The sequence below is a fragment of the Echeneis naucrates genome, chromosome 19 (assembly GCF_900963305.1).
Source record: "Echeneis naucrates chromosome 19, fEcheNa1.1, whole genome shotgun sequence".
Lineage (NCBI taxonomy): Eukaryota > Metazoa > Chordata > Actinopteri > Carangiformes > Echeneidae > Echeneis > Echeneis naucrates.
In genome coordinates this window covers 6662537-6677472 of record NC_042529.1, presented here as the reverse complement: position 1 = coordinate 6677472, position 14936 = coordinate 6662537, and the positions used below count along the sequence as shown (strand labels likewise).

At 38.1% G+C, this 14936-nt stretch overlaps 1 protein-coding gene across 3 annotated transcripts in view; it reads right to left on the bottom strand.

Annotated features, from left to right (window-relative positions):
- The window catches only part of vti1a (vesicle transport through interaction with t-SNAREs 1A), a 105080-nt gene that overhangs the window by 88908 nt on the left and 1236 nt on the right, over positions 1-14936 (bottom strand). For all 3 annotated transcript variants that reach the window (XM_029527409.1, XM_029527410.1, XM_029527408.1), the window contains exons 2-3: positions 11898-11956; positions 10840-10950 (exon numbers count right to left, since the gene is read on the bottom strand). In XM_029527409.1, coding sequence (XP_029383269.1) covers positions 10840-10950; positions 11898-11956 — 170 coding nt within the window. The remainder of the gene's footprint in view (positions 1-10839; positions 10951-11897; positions 11957-14936) is intronic.

Genomic DNA, 14936 nt, shown 5'->3' with positions numbered 1-14936 from the left:
GCAGAGGTGGACTGATGCGGCATGGCGTTAAAAGGAAGCGGAGACCTTTAAGCAGGCACAAGTATCACAACAGCATCTTAAATAATGCATCTGTGCTTGGCAGGGGTTTAACACACAAACACATGCATGCAGTTTGTACAAATGAAAACACACACACACAAATTGTTGTCTAGCATCTTCTTCTCTTTAACAAAGAGGTTGTTCAATTAAGTAAGTGTCCTTTTTTTGCATTTGATATATTACCAAACAAAGGCAAGACAATTGGGATTGTCACAGGAGGGTGTCATTTGTGCCTTTTGTTTTCCTGTGGTCTTTGCTACAATCCAATCCTCCACTTGTTTTTGTTGTGCGTGTCTGCGTGCATGTGTGTGCAAAAGGGCTACTGTATGTGAGATGAGCCTTTGCATCTTAGGGAACCCTCCTTTAGAGAACGTACACATGGAACATATGTGAACGGTAGCACAGTGTGTGTTCTTTTCCTTAATAAAAGTGCAGCAGTGGTAGAGAAGCTGGAGCCTTAGATAACAGCATGGGGCCTCTCATTAGCTCACAGGTTGGTGGTTTGGTAGCTTTTACGCACATGGCATTGTGTTTCACTTCGATGAAAAACCTGAAGGAGTCTCATGGAAACAGTTGTCGAAAACAAAAATAAAGGTGAATGATCAACGAGAGCAAGGTAATAAATAAGACTGCAATGCATCTTGCCAGATAGTAGGTTAGGAGACTTTCAGTGAGATGGAGTATACCAGGTAAAAAAATATATCATGTTTCTTAAAAAAAAAAAAAAAAAAAAAAAAAACATGGCTACACCACCTATCAAAAATTCTTCATCTCCAGTTAATTAAAAAAAAAAATTTTAAATGCTCAATCTTATGTTAACTTCAGCGCTCAATGTAAACAAGTTTTAATCTCTAAGGTAAAATACCTCGCTTTTTGCTGGCGAGGACTATTGATAGGGGCCTTTCCTGGTTGTACCTCTGTGATACTGCTACTGTAAATCCCTGTCAAAGTCATTTCTATTGCTAAGTATAGTTGAGATCAGTCAATAAGACTAACGACTGTACCCACACAGCAAAAGACCAAGAGACGGCAAAAAAAAAAAAAAAAAGGGGGGGGGGTGGGGGGGGTTGCAAGTGAACTCCAAACAAAAGAGCAAATTGAAGGAGGGCTTTGATTGAAGAAGTACCATATACTTTTTGAAGGCCAAGGGATCATCTCTCGATGGTTATTTCTTTAAGGCATGAGGGCCCGATTAAACCCAATATTAAAATATGAAGGCGCCTCTAATGAAAAATCAAAGGCCCTGTATCCCCTACCACACCCCCATCCTTCTCTCATGTTCCATCACATTTCTCCTCCAGCCCATGGTTGTGTAGGAGGGGACAGAAAAAGAGAAAGACAGAAAGAAAGTATGAAAAGAAAGAAAGAAAGAGAGCAAGAGAGGGGAAGAGAGAAAATGGGGAAAGAGGGAGGGTTACAGAGATGCGGGACCTAGGTGCTGGTGGTGCAAAACAGAGACAGACAGCATTGGTTGGAGGAGTAAATCAATAGAGCAGAGCCGTCGGGGAGGCGGGCAGCCAGGGCAAGGAGAGAGTAGAGGAGAGGGGGAACTAGCACAGGGGCCCGGGCTCCGATCACAACGCTGGCTTCTGGCGTGCAGTGGGGAATAAAGTGGGCCTCCCTGGGTCAGCACCAGAGAAAAAGGTGAGATTAGAGGAAAGTGGAGGAGGGATTTTCACAGAGTGAAGGTGGGAGGGGTGAATGTTGGAGGATGACGAGGAGAGAGCGTGTGTGGAGGGGGGGGTGCATTGCAGGATACCTGGCAAGCCAGGGACTAACCGGCCCATTAGCCTGTGGCTACCTACATATGGTTCACTGAACCCTCTGCTGAGAAGAGCTCCTCTCCTATCAGTCTTCCCATCCTTTTTAAAGAAAGAAATACCGTCACTTTTAACCCTTTCTCTGCTTTGGAAAGAGGCTCACTCCTGACCTCGATTTATGATTCATTTTTGTTTGATGTCTATTCTTGGAGTGTTATCTAAAATTGAAAAATGTAATAAAAAAAAAAAAAAAAAAAAAAAAAAAAACCTAGACACAAAGGGAGAGGAGTTGGGTCTGCTGAGCATGTGCGTGTACGCGTCCATCAGTGGACATGCACACAGAAGACTATCTTCTTCAGTGCTTTGCCTTTTCTTGTAATGTGACCATTGTTGGTGCTGAATAGCTTGCTAATTAGCATAAGAATATAGCAGCACACACAGGGACTTAGCCAGATCATTATCTCTATATATTTATGTATACTTTGTTATTTCACTTGCCAGAACACATTCAAATGCTGATGAGGCCAGTAAGGCCCCTTTCCAAAGCCCTTCCAACATGTGCCCTCCTGAACTCCCCAGTATACTTAACTGTTTCCTGGTAGTCTGCAGGTTTTGTACTGGAATTTACAACAACAGTTCAAAAATTATGAGAAATAGCCCACTGAGAGCTGTAGAGGGGAGGTTCACATCTCAAATTTAATGTTCTTAAAAAAAATAAATAAATAAATAAAAGTGTATCATTCTCTCAACAATAAATGGGGTGGATGGGCCAGTACAAATTATGAAAAAAAAAAAAAACTAAAACTAAAACCTAAATTAATTTAATAGGTAATTTGATCATTTATTGTAGAAAGCATTTTTTCAACCATGAATTCCATTTGATAGAAACACTTTAAGCAGAGGTGTTAGGTAAACATCTATTTTTTGAATAAATATGTGCAAAGACAACAATATACTAAAAGCTTGACAATCCAGAACAAACAAGTGCTCTATGGTGAGGAGAGGAACAAAAGTAAAGAAATTAGTCTCACTGCAGGAGTAGGCTGATGCTCTAATGGTGGCCAACCTCTGGGATAATTGAAAAAGGGGAGAAAAAAAAAACAAAAAAAAAAAAACAACTTTATTCATCTTCCACAATGTAATTCTGATCAAGGCCACAGCCAGATTCCACTGCAGGCTTCAAAAGCACCAGAGAAAAGTAAAAATTGTTGGTGGCTGAGAGCAAAGACACTTTCCCTTTCTTTCTGGCATGTTCTCTCATTAGAAACACTTAGGACGAGAGAAAGAAAATAAGTTTAATTGTGCGTCTGCATGTGTGTGCTTGTTTGTGTGACAAAAGTGTAAGCAGGGGTTAAAGGATGTGTAAACACAGAGCTTTAACTATGAAAAAACACCAGCAAGGATGCAATGTAAAGAGTTTTTCCTCTATTCTTTGAGGCTTTCTTATTAAAAAGCAAATGCCACAGTCTAAAATACAGGGGAAAAACACAGACCCAATGATTCATAATATATTTCATAAATACTTCATGAATCTCCTCACCATACTTAAGCCAGCCTGGCAAAAAAAGAAAACACTGTCACCTATTCTAGTACCCGCTTGTCAGCACATCACTGGGGAGTGGGTGTCACATGTCACTTCTGGTTTACACTACTGCGTGGGACAGGCTCGGTGCACAGAAATCGGGGGTAGGACAGAAAGAAGAACAGAAGAAAAACTGAAAGGGAGGTGGAAAGGGGAGTAAAGAGGGAGGGTAGGGTGGAGGAGGAAGGGGGTGTTATCATATCATCGCCCCATGTCTTTATATTTTCCCCCTTATTATCTTTGGCCCCCACTCACTCCAGTCACTCAATCACACAAGCCCTGAGGACAGCGAGGGGACCTGGGAGGGCCTTCGCTTCATTGCAGACTCAGTCAGACAAGCGTCTGAAAGCTATACTGATCGCTGTCAGTGTGTGTGGAGGTGCGGCGACTTTGGAGGGACCAGGAGAGATAAGCGAGAGAGGAAATGATTGCGTAGAAGGATAAGGGCCAAATTTGCACACTACCAAACAAACCTGTGCTCAAGGCATAATGCAGATACCCCATCCGTACAGACAAGTGTTAACCTAAAGAGACAGAGAGGGAGTAGGAGATGGTCCGCTTACAAATTACAGCCTATATGATTTGTACAAATCACCTACAGACAAGAACTCAACATGTTAATGACCATGCAGCGATGGCGGCCTACTTCTCTGTCTGAATGGCTCATCTTGTCTATTATTATATGCATTAAATAGTTGGAAATCAAATTTCTTTCCCTTTTTTTCATTTCTTGTTCTCCAAAATTTTCTTTGTGTCAGTGCTAATTAGTTGAATTTATTGACATTGTTTCCTTGAAAAATGCTATTGCTATATTAGCAGAGAAGAGTAAAGTTCAAAGTTGTTGCAGTCCACCCATATTAATGCTGAACTGCCAGCACATCTGCTTGACACTGCTGGCATACTATTCAAGCCATGGAGTGAGCTGCCAGACCAACCATCAAAATTCACATCAAGTGCTTACACTTAATGATAATTCACTTTTTGATTCGCAACTGATTCCATGTCAGAAATTTTGCTACATCACTACAAAACAAATTAGGAATCTGCATCTCCTATAATTTAATGTAAAACACAATCCACACATTTTCATTTTACAAAAAAGTTAAAAAAAAAAAAAAAAAAAAAAGCCCAGTCAACACGGTTTATCCTTCTTATGAACTGTCCTTCAACCCAGATTTGACCTACTGCCACCATTACACCATCAAACCCATAAAGAACAGTTTCAACATGAGTGACAAAAGGCTAATCCGCAAATGAATCCCATCTTAATGTCCGTAAAGAAGACATGGAAAAGCCTCCAATGGCAAAAAATCCACAAAAGGCTTGAGGAAGACATACTAGGCACAACAACTTCCAAATGAAAGACATGATTCATTATTAGAAAAGAAGATGTTTGTTTACATCTTAAATCTGCACTCAGCTCAGGGGAAATATTGGGGAAAAATCCCTGTCAATTTAGGGAGTCCTTTTATGACACTTTATGAGTGATTAGACTTTGGTGTCATTGATGGGTTGTTAAACAACAAACCATAAAGAGTCAGTCTGCCTTTACTTCTTTGTGTTTAATAAGAACTAGTAAGCCAATGCAACCTAAGGCGATTTAAAGTGTCTAACATCCAACTAATGTTTCTCTGTCATGTTCCGACTTGCAGGAGTCACCATAATGAGGACAAGGGGCAAACAAAAAGAATCATTCCAGATGGATTATAGCAAAGCAAATATATAATCACTATTAGTGTAGTTACTCTGGAAAGTACAGTGGTTTTAAAATCTCTCATCAAAACCTAAATCTCAACATAATTATAGGCATGTGGTTAAGAAATTGCATTTATGAAGAGCGACTTAAGACAAATACATAACTTTCTGAAATATGACTTTGCAAACTTTTATTTCTTACATTTTTACAAATATAATTAGTTTTTATGACCAATGTCAGCTAAAGTTGGACACTTTCCACAACCTTGAATTGTCCATAATCACTAATTTAAAAATAACAACAACAACATCACAACAACATTCAAACAGCAAATTTCCAAAGAGCACCTTCATCTACAGCAATTTAGTTTGATTACATTGAGGGGATGCTCTCCAGTTACATACTTCCATAATCAGTGGACTTTGAGTGATTAATATGGAGATAATGCTCGTAAACGTAATACTGTACGTTGGGGTTTGATAATAATAATAATTTAAGAAAAAAAAGATTTGGAGAAAGATTGTGAAATTCTTGCTGGCAGCTTGAAGTTGTCGAACCATTTCCCATCAAGTTCATTTATTCTAATAACAGGAACAAATCAAATCTTAAGAGTAGTTTATCATGGCCTCATCTGAGGAATCTTTCCATTTGATAATCATTCAATATGATCATTGTCATTAAATAATCATAATTGTATTTTCTCCTTTCATTAAATTTTTCTGTCTTCATGAGTTCTGCTCAAAATGTCCAATTTGCCAATTCATGAAACAGAGTCAGTGCCAGCTCCTTCTTCATTCAATTCACCTTGGCGTACCTGGCAAATAAACTGTTAAATATTTCAAGGTTGGCTGACTCTTTGGAAATGCCTTAATTATCTCTCTATACAGACACTAGGAGGTTTTCCAGATAAGGGTTTTTACTAAAGTAAAGGCAGTCCAGACAGCCCCCACTTGACCATGACTGTACCACCAAACAATAACCTATTAGACAGTCAGAAATCAAGAAGGGATCGTTGTATCTCTGACAGCCTCATTATTAAATATCTGAAAACGAAAAGAACAAGTACTGTAATATCCATAATGGCATTACTGTAAATAGGAAATAAATAAATAAATAGGAATGAGTAAGAAATAATAAAAAAAAAAAATCACTCAATCATAGCTTCAAACTTTTTTGAAAAGACCTGTTTTGAATTGTTTTAGGTGAATGAAATGGGAGAGTTTTCATAGCCCATCCTAACTTACTGTGACAAGATATTTACCAATCATATCAAGACTGGGTAATTATACGTGTTTCAAAAGGAAAACTGATACATGGTAATGAATGACATTTCTATGGTCTTTGATGAAAGAGTATACAGTACACTGTGACAGATCAATAACAGCTTTATAGTCAGACAAATTGGGGTTGATCGGAAAAAAAAAAAGAAAAGAATCCTGCTACATTGTAGAACAAATATTGTATAGTGACTCTAATGCCATCAACTAAACTACCTTGACCATTATTGGCATCTATTTCCACATAATGACAAAAATGACGTATGTAACACTTCACTTGTAAGAGCTAGATGTTTTGTCACCACCAATTAACCTTTATCAGACTCAAGGACCCTTGTGCACAAAGATGGTAACATTTGAATCAACAGTGTTTCAGCTACTGAAGCGACAACAAAGAGTGAACTTACTCTCTGAAACACAACATACCTATTTCATTCATTTTTAGTTTTGCTTCCTTAATTAACTTTTAGAGTGAGAGGAGGTGGACAGAGCAAAACTAAAGCAAATACAAAGTTTGCACCCAGACTACTATAAGTCACTTTGTATTAAATGGATTTTTACCACAAGGTCATTTTGGTATTTTCTGTCTCTATTACACAGCATAAAGGACGAGGCATAGTAATAAGTGGAAGGATTTATCATAGCAAGTCCAGTCATACATCTCAAAGGCAAAGTAATTGGTATATGTGCCCAATATCGTCCTTGTCATGTACCTTAACCAGAGGGAAATTCTTAGTGCAATACCGCCATCTGCTGCAAAAAGAGATCAACAGCTATATAAGCTCATGAGCAGGAGTCAGTTAACGGCAAGAATCAAAGCAGCTCACTCACAATCATCTAAACACAACTAAGATACATTTCCACAAATTTCTATAGTAAGTTATTAAAGAAGTTATCCATACAAAGCACTCAAAACTACTGCTGATTAATTACACAAAATGTATGGAGTCTTTTTCTAAGAAATCAATCAACCTACGTATTGATCAGGCTGGGAAGTTGGATAAAGTTAATTCAATTCCTTTATCAATTCTATAATGATAGCAGCACTGCAATTTATGATTATTAACGCTCAAGATTTTCCTGCAGATTACTTTCTGGATGAATGCATTGTCTTCTCTAGAAAAGACGAAGGAGAAAAAAAAAAATCAAAGATAACTCAAATGACAAGTTCAAACTAGGAAAAGGTCAGCAATAACAGTAGCACTCATTAAATTATTATCAAAATATTTGCAGACTACGTTCCTCATTCATAATTGGATTAACTGACTTATTTAAACCATTTGAGACACACTTAAATTATGTTAACGGTATGTTCTCTGAAGATTAAAAACATTACTATCTATTTTAACATTCCCAAGATTATAGGAAACAACATCTTTGAAAATGAAGAACTGCAATATTCAAAATATACAGACACCACCTCTATGAATTTTCAGGACTAACAAAACACTTCTCTGAACCAATATTGCTTTATGACCCTCCAAGGCTGGCATCTCATCATGGTCATGCCATCCCACATTTACGAATAACATTTTACATATTTTGAGTCCTATCCTCAAACCTGGATTGTGTTTTGTACAATGCAGCAGACATCTGAAGACTTCACTGGGTCCCCACTGGGACAGACCAAACGTGGCCCTTTGAAGATGGTGGCTCTGTTTACCCGATAGATTTCATTAAATTAAGCTTACGTTAGGCCTCTTCTTTGCCTGATCAAAGTCACCGCTAAGAGCCATGCCATTCTGCTTCCCTTGACTTGAACAAGCTGAGTCCATCAAATAGGATTTTCATTGTCCTATTTAATTTTTTCCCCCGCTAACTTTGGCCGAGCTGCCACATCGCCTGTTTGTCGTGGCCCAGCTCCTGTAATACTCCCAGTCCCCTCTATTATTGCAATGAAGCTGTCAGCAAAGCCAACAAAGCTACATCTCATATCCACCTTTGGGATGCCTGTGTGATAAGTTGTCTTCCTGGATGAAATGGCTGGGTTACCGAGGTCGACTCGGACCCTGTCTGGAAAGGAGCAAGAATGTGGTTTCAAGCTGGCACACCGGTGGTAGGAAGACTTCAAACCATGGGTGAATGGGAGGATGAGAGAGCAAGTTAAGGGGGAGCCACCCGAGGGAGACCAGTAGGGGGTGGAGTTGCGAGGGGAGATTGGGTAGTGAGGGAGTGGAAAGGCCTTGATATCCACGGAAAGCACAACAAAGCCAGAGCTTTTTACATTAAAAAGAAAGGAGATTGCCTTTTTTCCACTAGACGCCTTTCGAGCCGAGTGTCATGTCCTCCATAGGCCTGCAGGAAGTGAGAGGCTGAGCTCAGCTATAGCATTTGGCACATCTGAAGCACATCTGAGGGGGCTGAAGTTCTTGCCTTCTGAACACTTGCATCAGATTTACAGGAGACCAGACTAGATGTAACTGTGTGAAGTGGGTGATGCTAGTTTAAATGTACACTGATCTGACCACACCACACACAGAGGTGTAAAATAAAAATTACTGTCAAACTGCGAACGCACAGATGGAAGTATGTCAATGTTCTTTTATTCTTTAAGCACTAGGAGTGTCCTATTGCTACGGTCTGCTTTGTATTTCAGTATAATACACCTTAGGATATAAAACGTACATATAAACCCTTCAGTATGCAGCATTATGATTGCAGGAATTAAGATGTAATCATGTTTAGCTTAATGAAGTGAGTGGAGGAATGCTAAGATTTTCCAGGTTAAAGAAACACATTTTTACAAGAGCCCTTAAGACACACACACACAATAATGCAAGTGATGAAAATTAGCACCAATATCAGCCACAGCAGGTGTTAACTGCTTGATGATTAAGCACGGTAAATGTGGGGAGAAGAAAAGTTAAAGATTAATCATCAGCCAATTAAATGCCCATGGCGAGGAAAGCAAACTGTCTTGGCACACAGATCTCTTCTGTGATCTCAGTTAGCACATCTCAGTGGTGTGTTCCCAAATCACCAACACGTGATATCTCCATGAACATTGGTTGTTTCTGCATGTTTGCTCGCTTGTTCTGCATTTGAGAGATTGCTGTATTTCTAAATTTAAGTCAAGGCAGGTTTTCAAAAGCATCTTTGGGATAATAATATTAGATGTGAAACAAAAGTTTGAACTTACAATTCAGGTGAAGTATAAACAGATTTTTCCTTTGAGATTAGTTCTGTTGTCAAGAAAAGGCTATTGATGACACCTATGATGACCACCGTATTATGGGCTAGTATGGGGCACACAATGTTAAGATACATATCAGTTATGATTTTCAGTATTATTTTTTAATAAATGGAAAATATCAAGTATATATTCATATATCTATAAATTTGAGTAAATGTCATGTTAAAATTTGCATTTCATTCTATAAGTCTCAACCAGCAAGCTTTACCTCCATCAAAACAGAGAAAAAGTTCACATTTGAGAAAAAGGCTACACTTTCAAACATTTCAAGGTTTGAGTAAAGTTTGCTGACTATTTTTGCCAAAATCCTAAGGTTACAAAACCATATTCAAACCACATCAACAACAAGGTTAAATATCACAGCTGTCCCAAGTCAGCCTTTTGTGAATTTATTTAAGTTCTTAAATGTCAAATTCAGTATTTATTTGTCTAACCAAATCTGAGGTTGTAGGTTTATTTCACATCGCATTTGATTTGTGGGAGGACCAGTCTGCTCTCCAGCCCAAGGTCAACTGCATTCACACAATGGGATTATTACCATGTGAGCAGAATAACAAAGAACTGACAACAGAAAACAATAGATACCATTAATGATACATATCTTTTTGCAAGGTAGAAATCTGAAGACAAAGATCAAGTTGTTTAAATATATCTTGCAACATAAGGGTAATGAAAATGTTTTTTTGTTTTTTTTTAAGTTAAAGAAAGGAAGAAGCAGCCTCCTGATTATTTTCACCAGATAATTGTGTATTCTATGACATTACTGATTAAGTGAGGTACTGGTAGCCAACACTGTGCACTAAAAGCAAGTGACCCCAAAGACTGGGCTGTTCATTAAGCTTTGATAGAGGCTAGAGATCAAGTCAAGACATACAGTGATTTATGAATTACTAAACAAGGCCAGTTTCTGCAACAACAACACAAAAATACACACAGCCTGTTCTCGATAGGCATCACTTCCAAGTTCAAATACAAATAATGAATTAACCTCAGTGGATGCACCACTGAGCTTCAGCATGGATCTGTTTGTGTGTGTAGGAGTGTACAGCGGAGAAGGCATTTGTTTGTGAGTTCAAACACGGGACTAGTGACAACTTTAAACAGGGCACAAATATGTACACACAGTACGTTACATTATGTTAAATGCATTTAAGTTTCAACTATTGTAAATTGTAAACTTTACCAGGGACATTGCTAAACATCAATGTTGTACATTGAGACTAAAACATTTACATTTTATTTAAGGTTTTCTTGAGTGTTCAAGTACTTACAAAGTCTTTCTCGAGCTTCTCCATTTCCTGCTTGTAGCTCTTCAGTCTACTGTTGTACATCGCTCGACTCTGGATGGGAATCTCACGCACCTCCAGGTCCATCTGCTCCAACTAAAACCCACAGTTAATCCAGTCACTCAAACAAACATTTCACATTTTAAAATCAGTCACACTTTAAGATCACATTGATGGCTAAAAAATTATTTGGAAAGAAATTGGAATGTTTGGAATTCATTCTGTTCCAAACTTACATCATAATGTGAACGAACCAACCTGGTTCCAAATGTATACTGTTAATGATAATCACTCTAATTTCTCTGTCAGTCAAATGATTCTGAGCCTCCCTTCGCTCTAATGATCGCATTTCTCTCACTATGTACATATTCCTGTAAATGTTGTATTGTCAAGTCTCTAAGACAAAAAGGTGCTCCAGATACAAATGCGGACAACTCTGAAGACATTAAATTCCTGAACTTGAGCTGCATTAACATCAATATGATCCAATGTCGAATGTAAAAACAAAATACCTCCTGCTTATGTCACCCAGCTGTGATAAAAGTTGTGACAGAGGAAGGATGTTCTGTAAATAAATACACAATCAAATGTGAGGGGCCCTTCATTGTTGCAACATGCACAGGCCCAACAATGTCACTAGCAATGAAGCAAAAGTACATTTGATTCATGGCTAGACAGGTCTCTCTGTGGCAGATTTGGAGGAAGCCAATCACTGTGACATAACAAGACAACTGCGACAACAATTTGTCTCTGTCAGGTGACTTTGCTCATTTTTAAACAGTAACATGAAGACTCCCACCTCAAGATAATGGCTTGAAATGTGTCATAGGGGTGTCACTTAAAAGCAGATTACAGGAAAGCAATCATGTGAGGAGGAGGCCTCCTTTCTGCTGTGTGTGTATGTGTGTGTCTGCATGTCATGTCACCACCAGGATAATACAGGTGCTGTCGTCTGGCGCCAGTGAAAATTGTCCCCTCCCTCTTTCCACAAATTCATTATTTAGGAAATGGGAAGAGGAGAAAATTACTGATCAAAGACATACCAACTCTCTGACTTCTTCAAGCTGTTTGTCAACATTTAGAACCAGCTGTGTCTTCTCCTCTGAAAGGGGAAAAAAAAACAGTAACATATTGATCAGCCGACAGACGAACAGCGCTTCATGACAACAACCTAACTCCCCCACAACAAGGGAAGAGACGGGGGGAGAGCGATAGAAAGAGACTGGGAGAAAACAACACACGAGGACACATTTGAAGATATATTTACACATTCTCTCCACACGACGAGCCAACATTTGATGTCTCTTAGTTATTGGCGTCTATGAGGCCTTTGTTGGTTTCTGTTGAGGAGCAGTGAGACACCTCGTTCCAACTCAAAGGGAAGGGAGGTGTCAGCTTTGCTCACTTGCCAGAAGTATGAGTCCTACTCAGAATGACTAACGTGCCGATCTGCACCTCACCCTGTGGATGCTCTTCCACATTACCCATTGAAACTCATTAGGATTGGCGAGCGTTCCAAAGAAGTGTGTAAATGACAGTTCATCCCATTGTTATTTAGGCAGCAACATTGCTACATGTAAGACCTGGTCTTTGTTCTGAAATTAGCTCTTTGCCATATAAGTAAAGTACCTGGAACCAGTACCATGTTTGTTTTGGCTGTTTAACAACTAAGAATACTTAAGTAAACATATTCTAAAGATAGTAAAAAATACAGAAAATGTATCTAAACTTGTGACAATATCTAAATATCTTGTCAGAGCCTTATTTAACCATATTGGTTTGTTATTCTCTAATGTTTACCTGCTTTTCACTGAACTATACTCATGTTAAGATATGTGAGCTATGTCAGACCAAATTAACGTGAAATTTATGCTCTAGTGATGTGGTGCCACATACCATTATTTTTACATTTTTAATATGTACTAAAAAAAACACATGACTTCAAATAAAAAAAATTTAACATGGAAATTCCAAGAAAAGTACTAGTAGTTCCAACACAAAATAATTAGAAAACAACTAAACATACTTTGTACTGTAAATTTCAAAAGGGATTATTTTAAGAGTAAATAATTTAGTAAGTAAAAGAAAAGATTTAACACTATTCTTCTACATTGTTAAAGAATAGTGTCCATGAGCAGCACACTCAAAAAAGATTATATTTAGAATGAATACCATGTGGTTTGACTGTACTTCGTTTTCATTCATCTTCTTCATTATAGCTTTGCTTTTCCTATTGTGGCATTTTAAATTCTCTTTTGTTGAAAGAAGCCTCAGTCTTTAAGGTCCCCTTCCCTGGACTCATGATCTTCATTTTTTAGGCACTATGGGCAAATTCATGTCTAACCCCACAACCTACAGTGTGAACAGTCAGAGGCAATTCACTTTAAGGTGACCTGGTGCATTCCTGCTCAAACTCAGGTCACAGCTCAAGGGATGTGAAATATATATGGATTTTGCCCAGACTACATGCTGACAGAGAGATGAGTTTTGTACACAGACATAAAGCAAATAATGAAAAAATAGGGTTAAGTAAACTTTTTTTCTTAATGTTTGGTTTTCAACAATTGAGTTTCTTGCAACAAGAATGCATTTAAAAATACATATTCATGTTTCGTGAAACAAGGCCTAACATTTCATTGTATTCTTATTAAAATATTCCTGGAACCTTGGGATTTGGAGGATGGGAACAATAAATGATTAAACACATAACTTTACTGATACATAAACAAAGTCAGTCAAGGACATTATTTCCACAGGCAATGACAATTATCAGCAATTGTGCTCATGTGAAATAGAGAAATAGTCATTACAAACGTAATGACAAAAACAGTCCCTTGTCCCGTGCTATATTAATGTATTAAATAGAGGACTGTCAAACCATGGGTAAGATTCAGCCACTTCATAAAGAAGAGCCAGAGGGACTGAAGAAAGAAAAAGATGAGAAACCTTAATGAGAACAAGGGGAATTGAAACTGTAAACTACTACTTATAGTTGCAATGTGTTTCCTGGCTTTGTACATATTCATATGGGCTTACTCTGGCACAATTAACAGATGGTGAGAGGAAGCAATGCGTAATTACTCTGTGGAATGGGCTGCCATGAATCTTCAAAGATGCCAATTCTAAGCCAGAAATATTCAGTGAGTTGAGGTTTTGCAGGACACAGTACACTTTGAAAACCACTGAGCAGGTGTTAGCCCAGAGTAGAAGATAAACTTCCCTAAGCAGAGGTTAGGAGCAGCTTTTAGCAATCACTGTAAAGTGAGCACAGTAGTCAACTAGTTGTGGGTAAAACAAATCTGGCCACAAACACATATTTTACAGTGGTTAATGTAAATCTTAAATCTTGAAATATGGAATATAGCTAAAAAAAAACAAAAAAAAAAACACTTAAATATGCCTTTTAAAACTGGAATTAAAACTGTCTTATACATTTTGTATTATTATAACTGGAAGAATGTCAAACTTGTTTACTATTTTATCTCCATATGAAACAGGGATTAGTACTACAGGATTTAGTCGTGTTAAAAAAAAAAGGACTTTCACAAGCACAAGAACACCGCCGTGCACATCTGAATGTTGGCTCAGTGAATGCCAATGTCTGTTGTTAATGGGTATCACAGAAACATTTGATGTGTTTGACTGTGGAAATAGTCTCTGACAAACATATCCCAGGAGAGCTTGTCAAAGGGACACTATTCAGCCAAAATCTAAGTTACAGCATAACATCCTAACAAGGCTGAAACAACTAAAGCTTGTCACTTGTCCCGTTCCAATCAGTACTGTAGCGCCACAGGGACGTGTGATCTCTTCCATTCTCTGACTTTTGCAGAGCTGAGCCTCCTTTAATTTACTTGTCTGGGTGTGCTGCTGCACCCATGTATTATCATGGATTGTTTTATTATTTTATTATTACAAAGTGTTTTTTCTAATGTTCCCAATGTACCTAAAGCAGAATTAGAAATTATTTTACGGTTACTCTTTACTTTGTGCCATTCTGAGTGGGACTCAGTTCCTGTCTCTCACCTTTTGGTTACTGACCTCTGATAGGAAAATTATGAACTAATTCTAGAGAGTTGCAA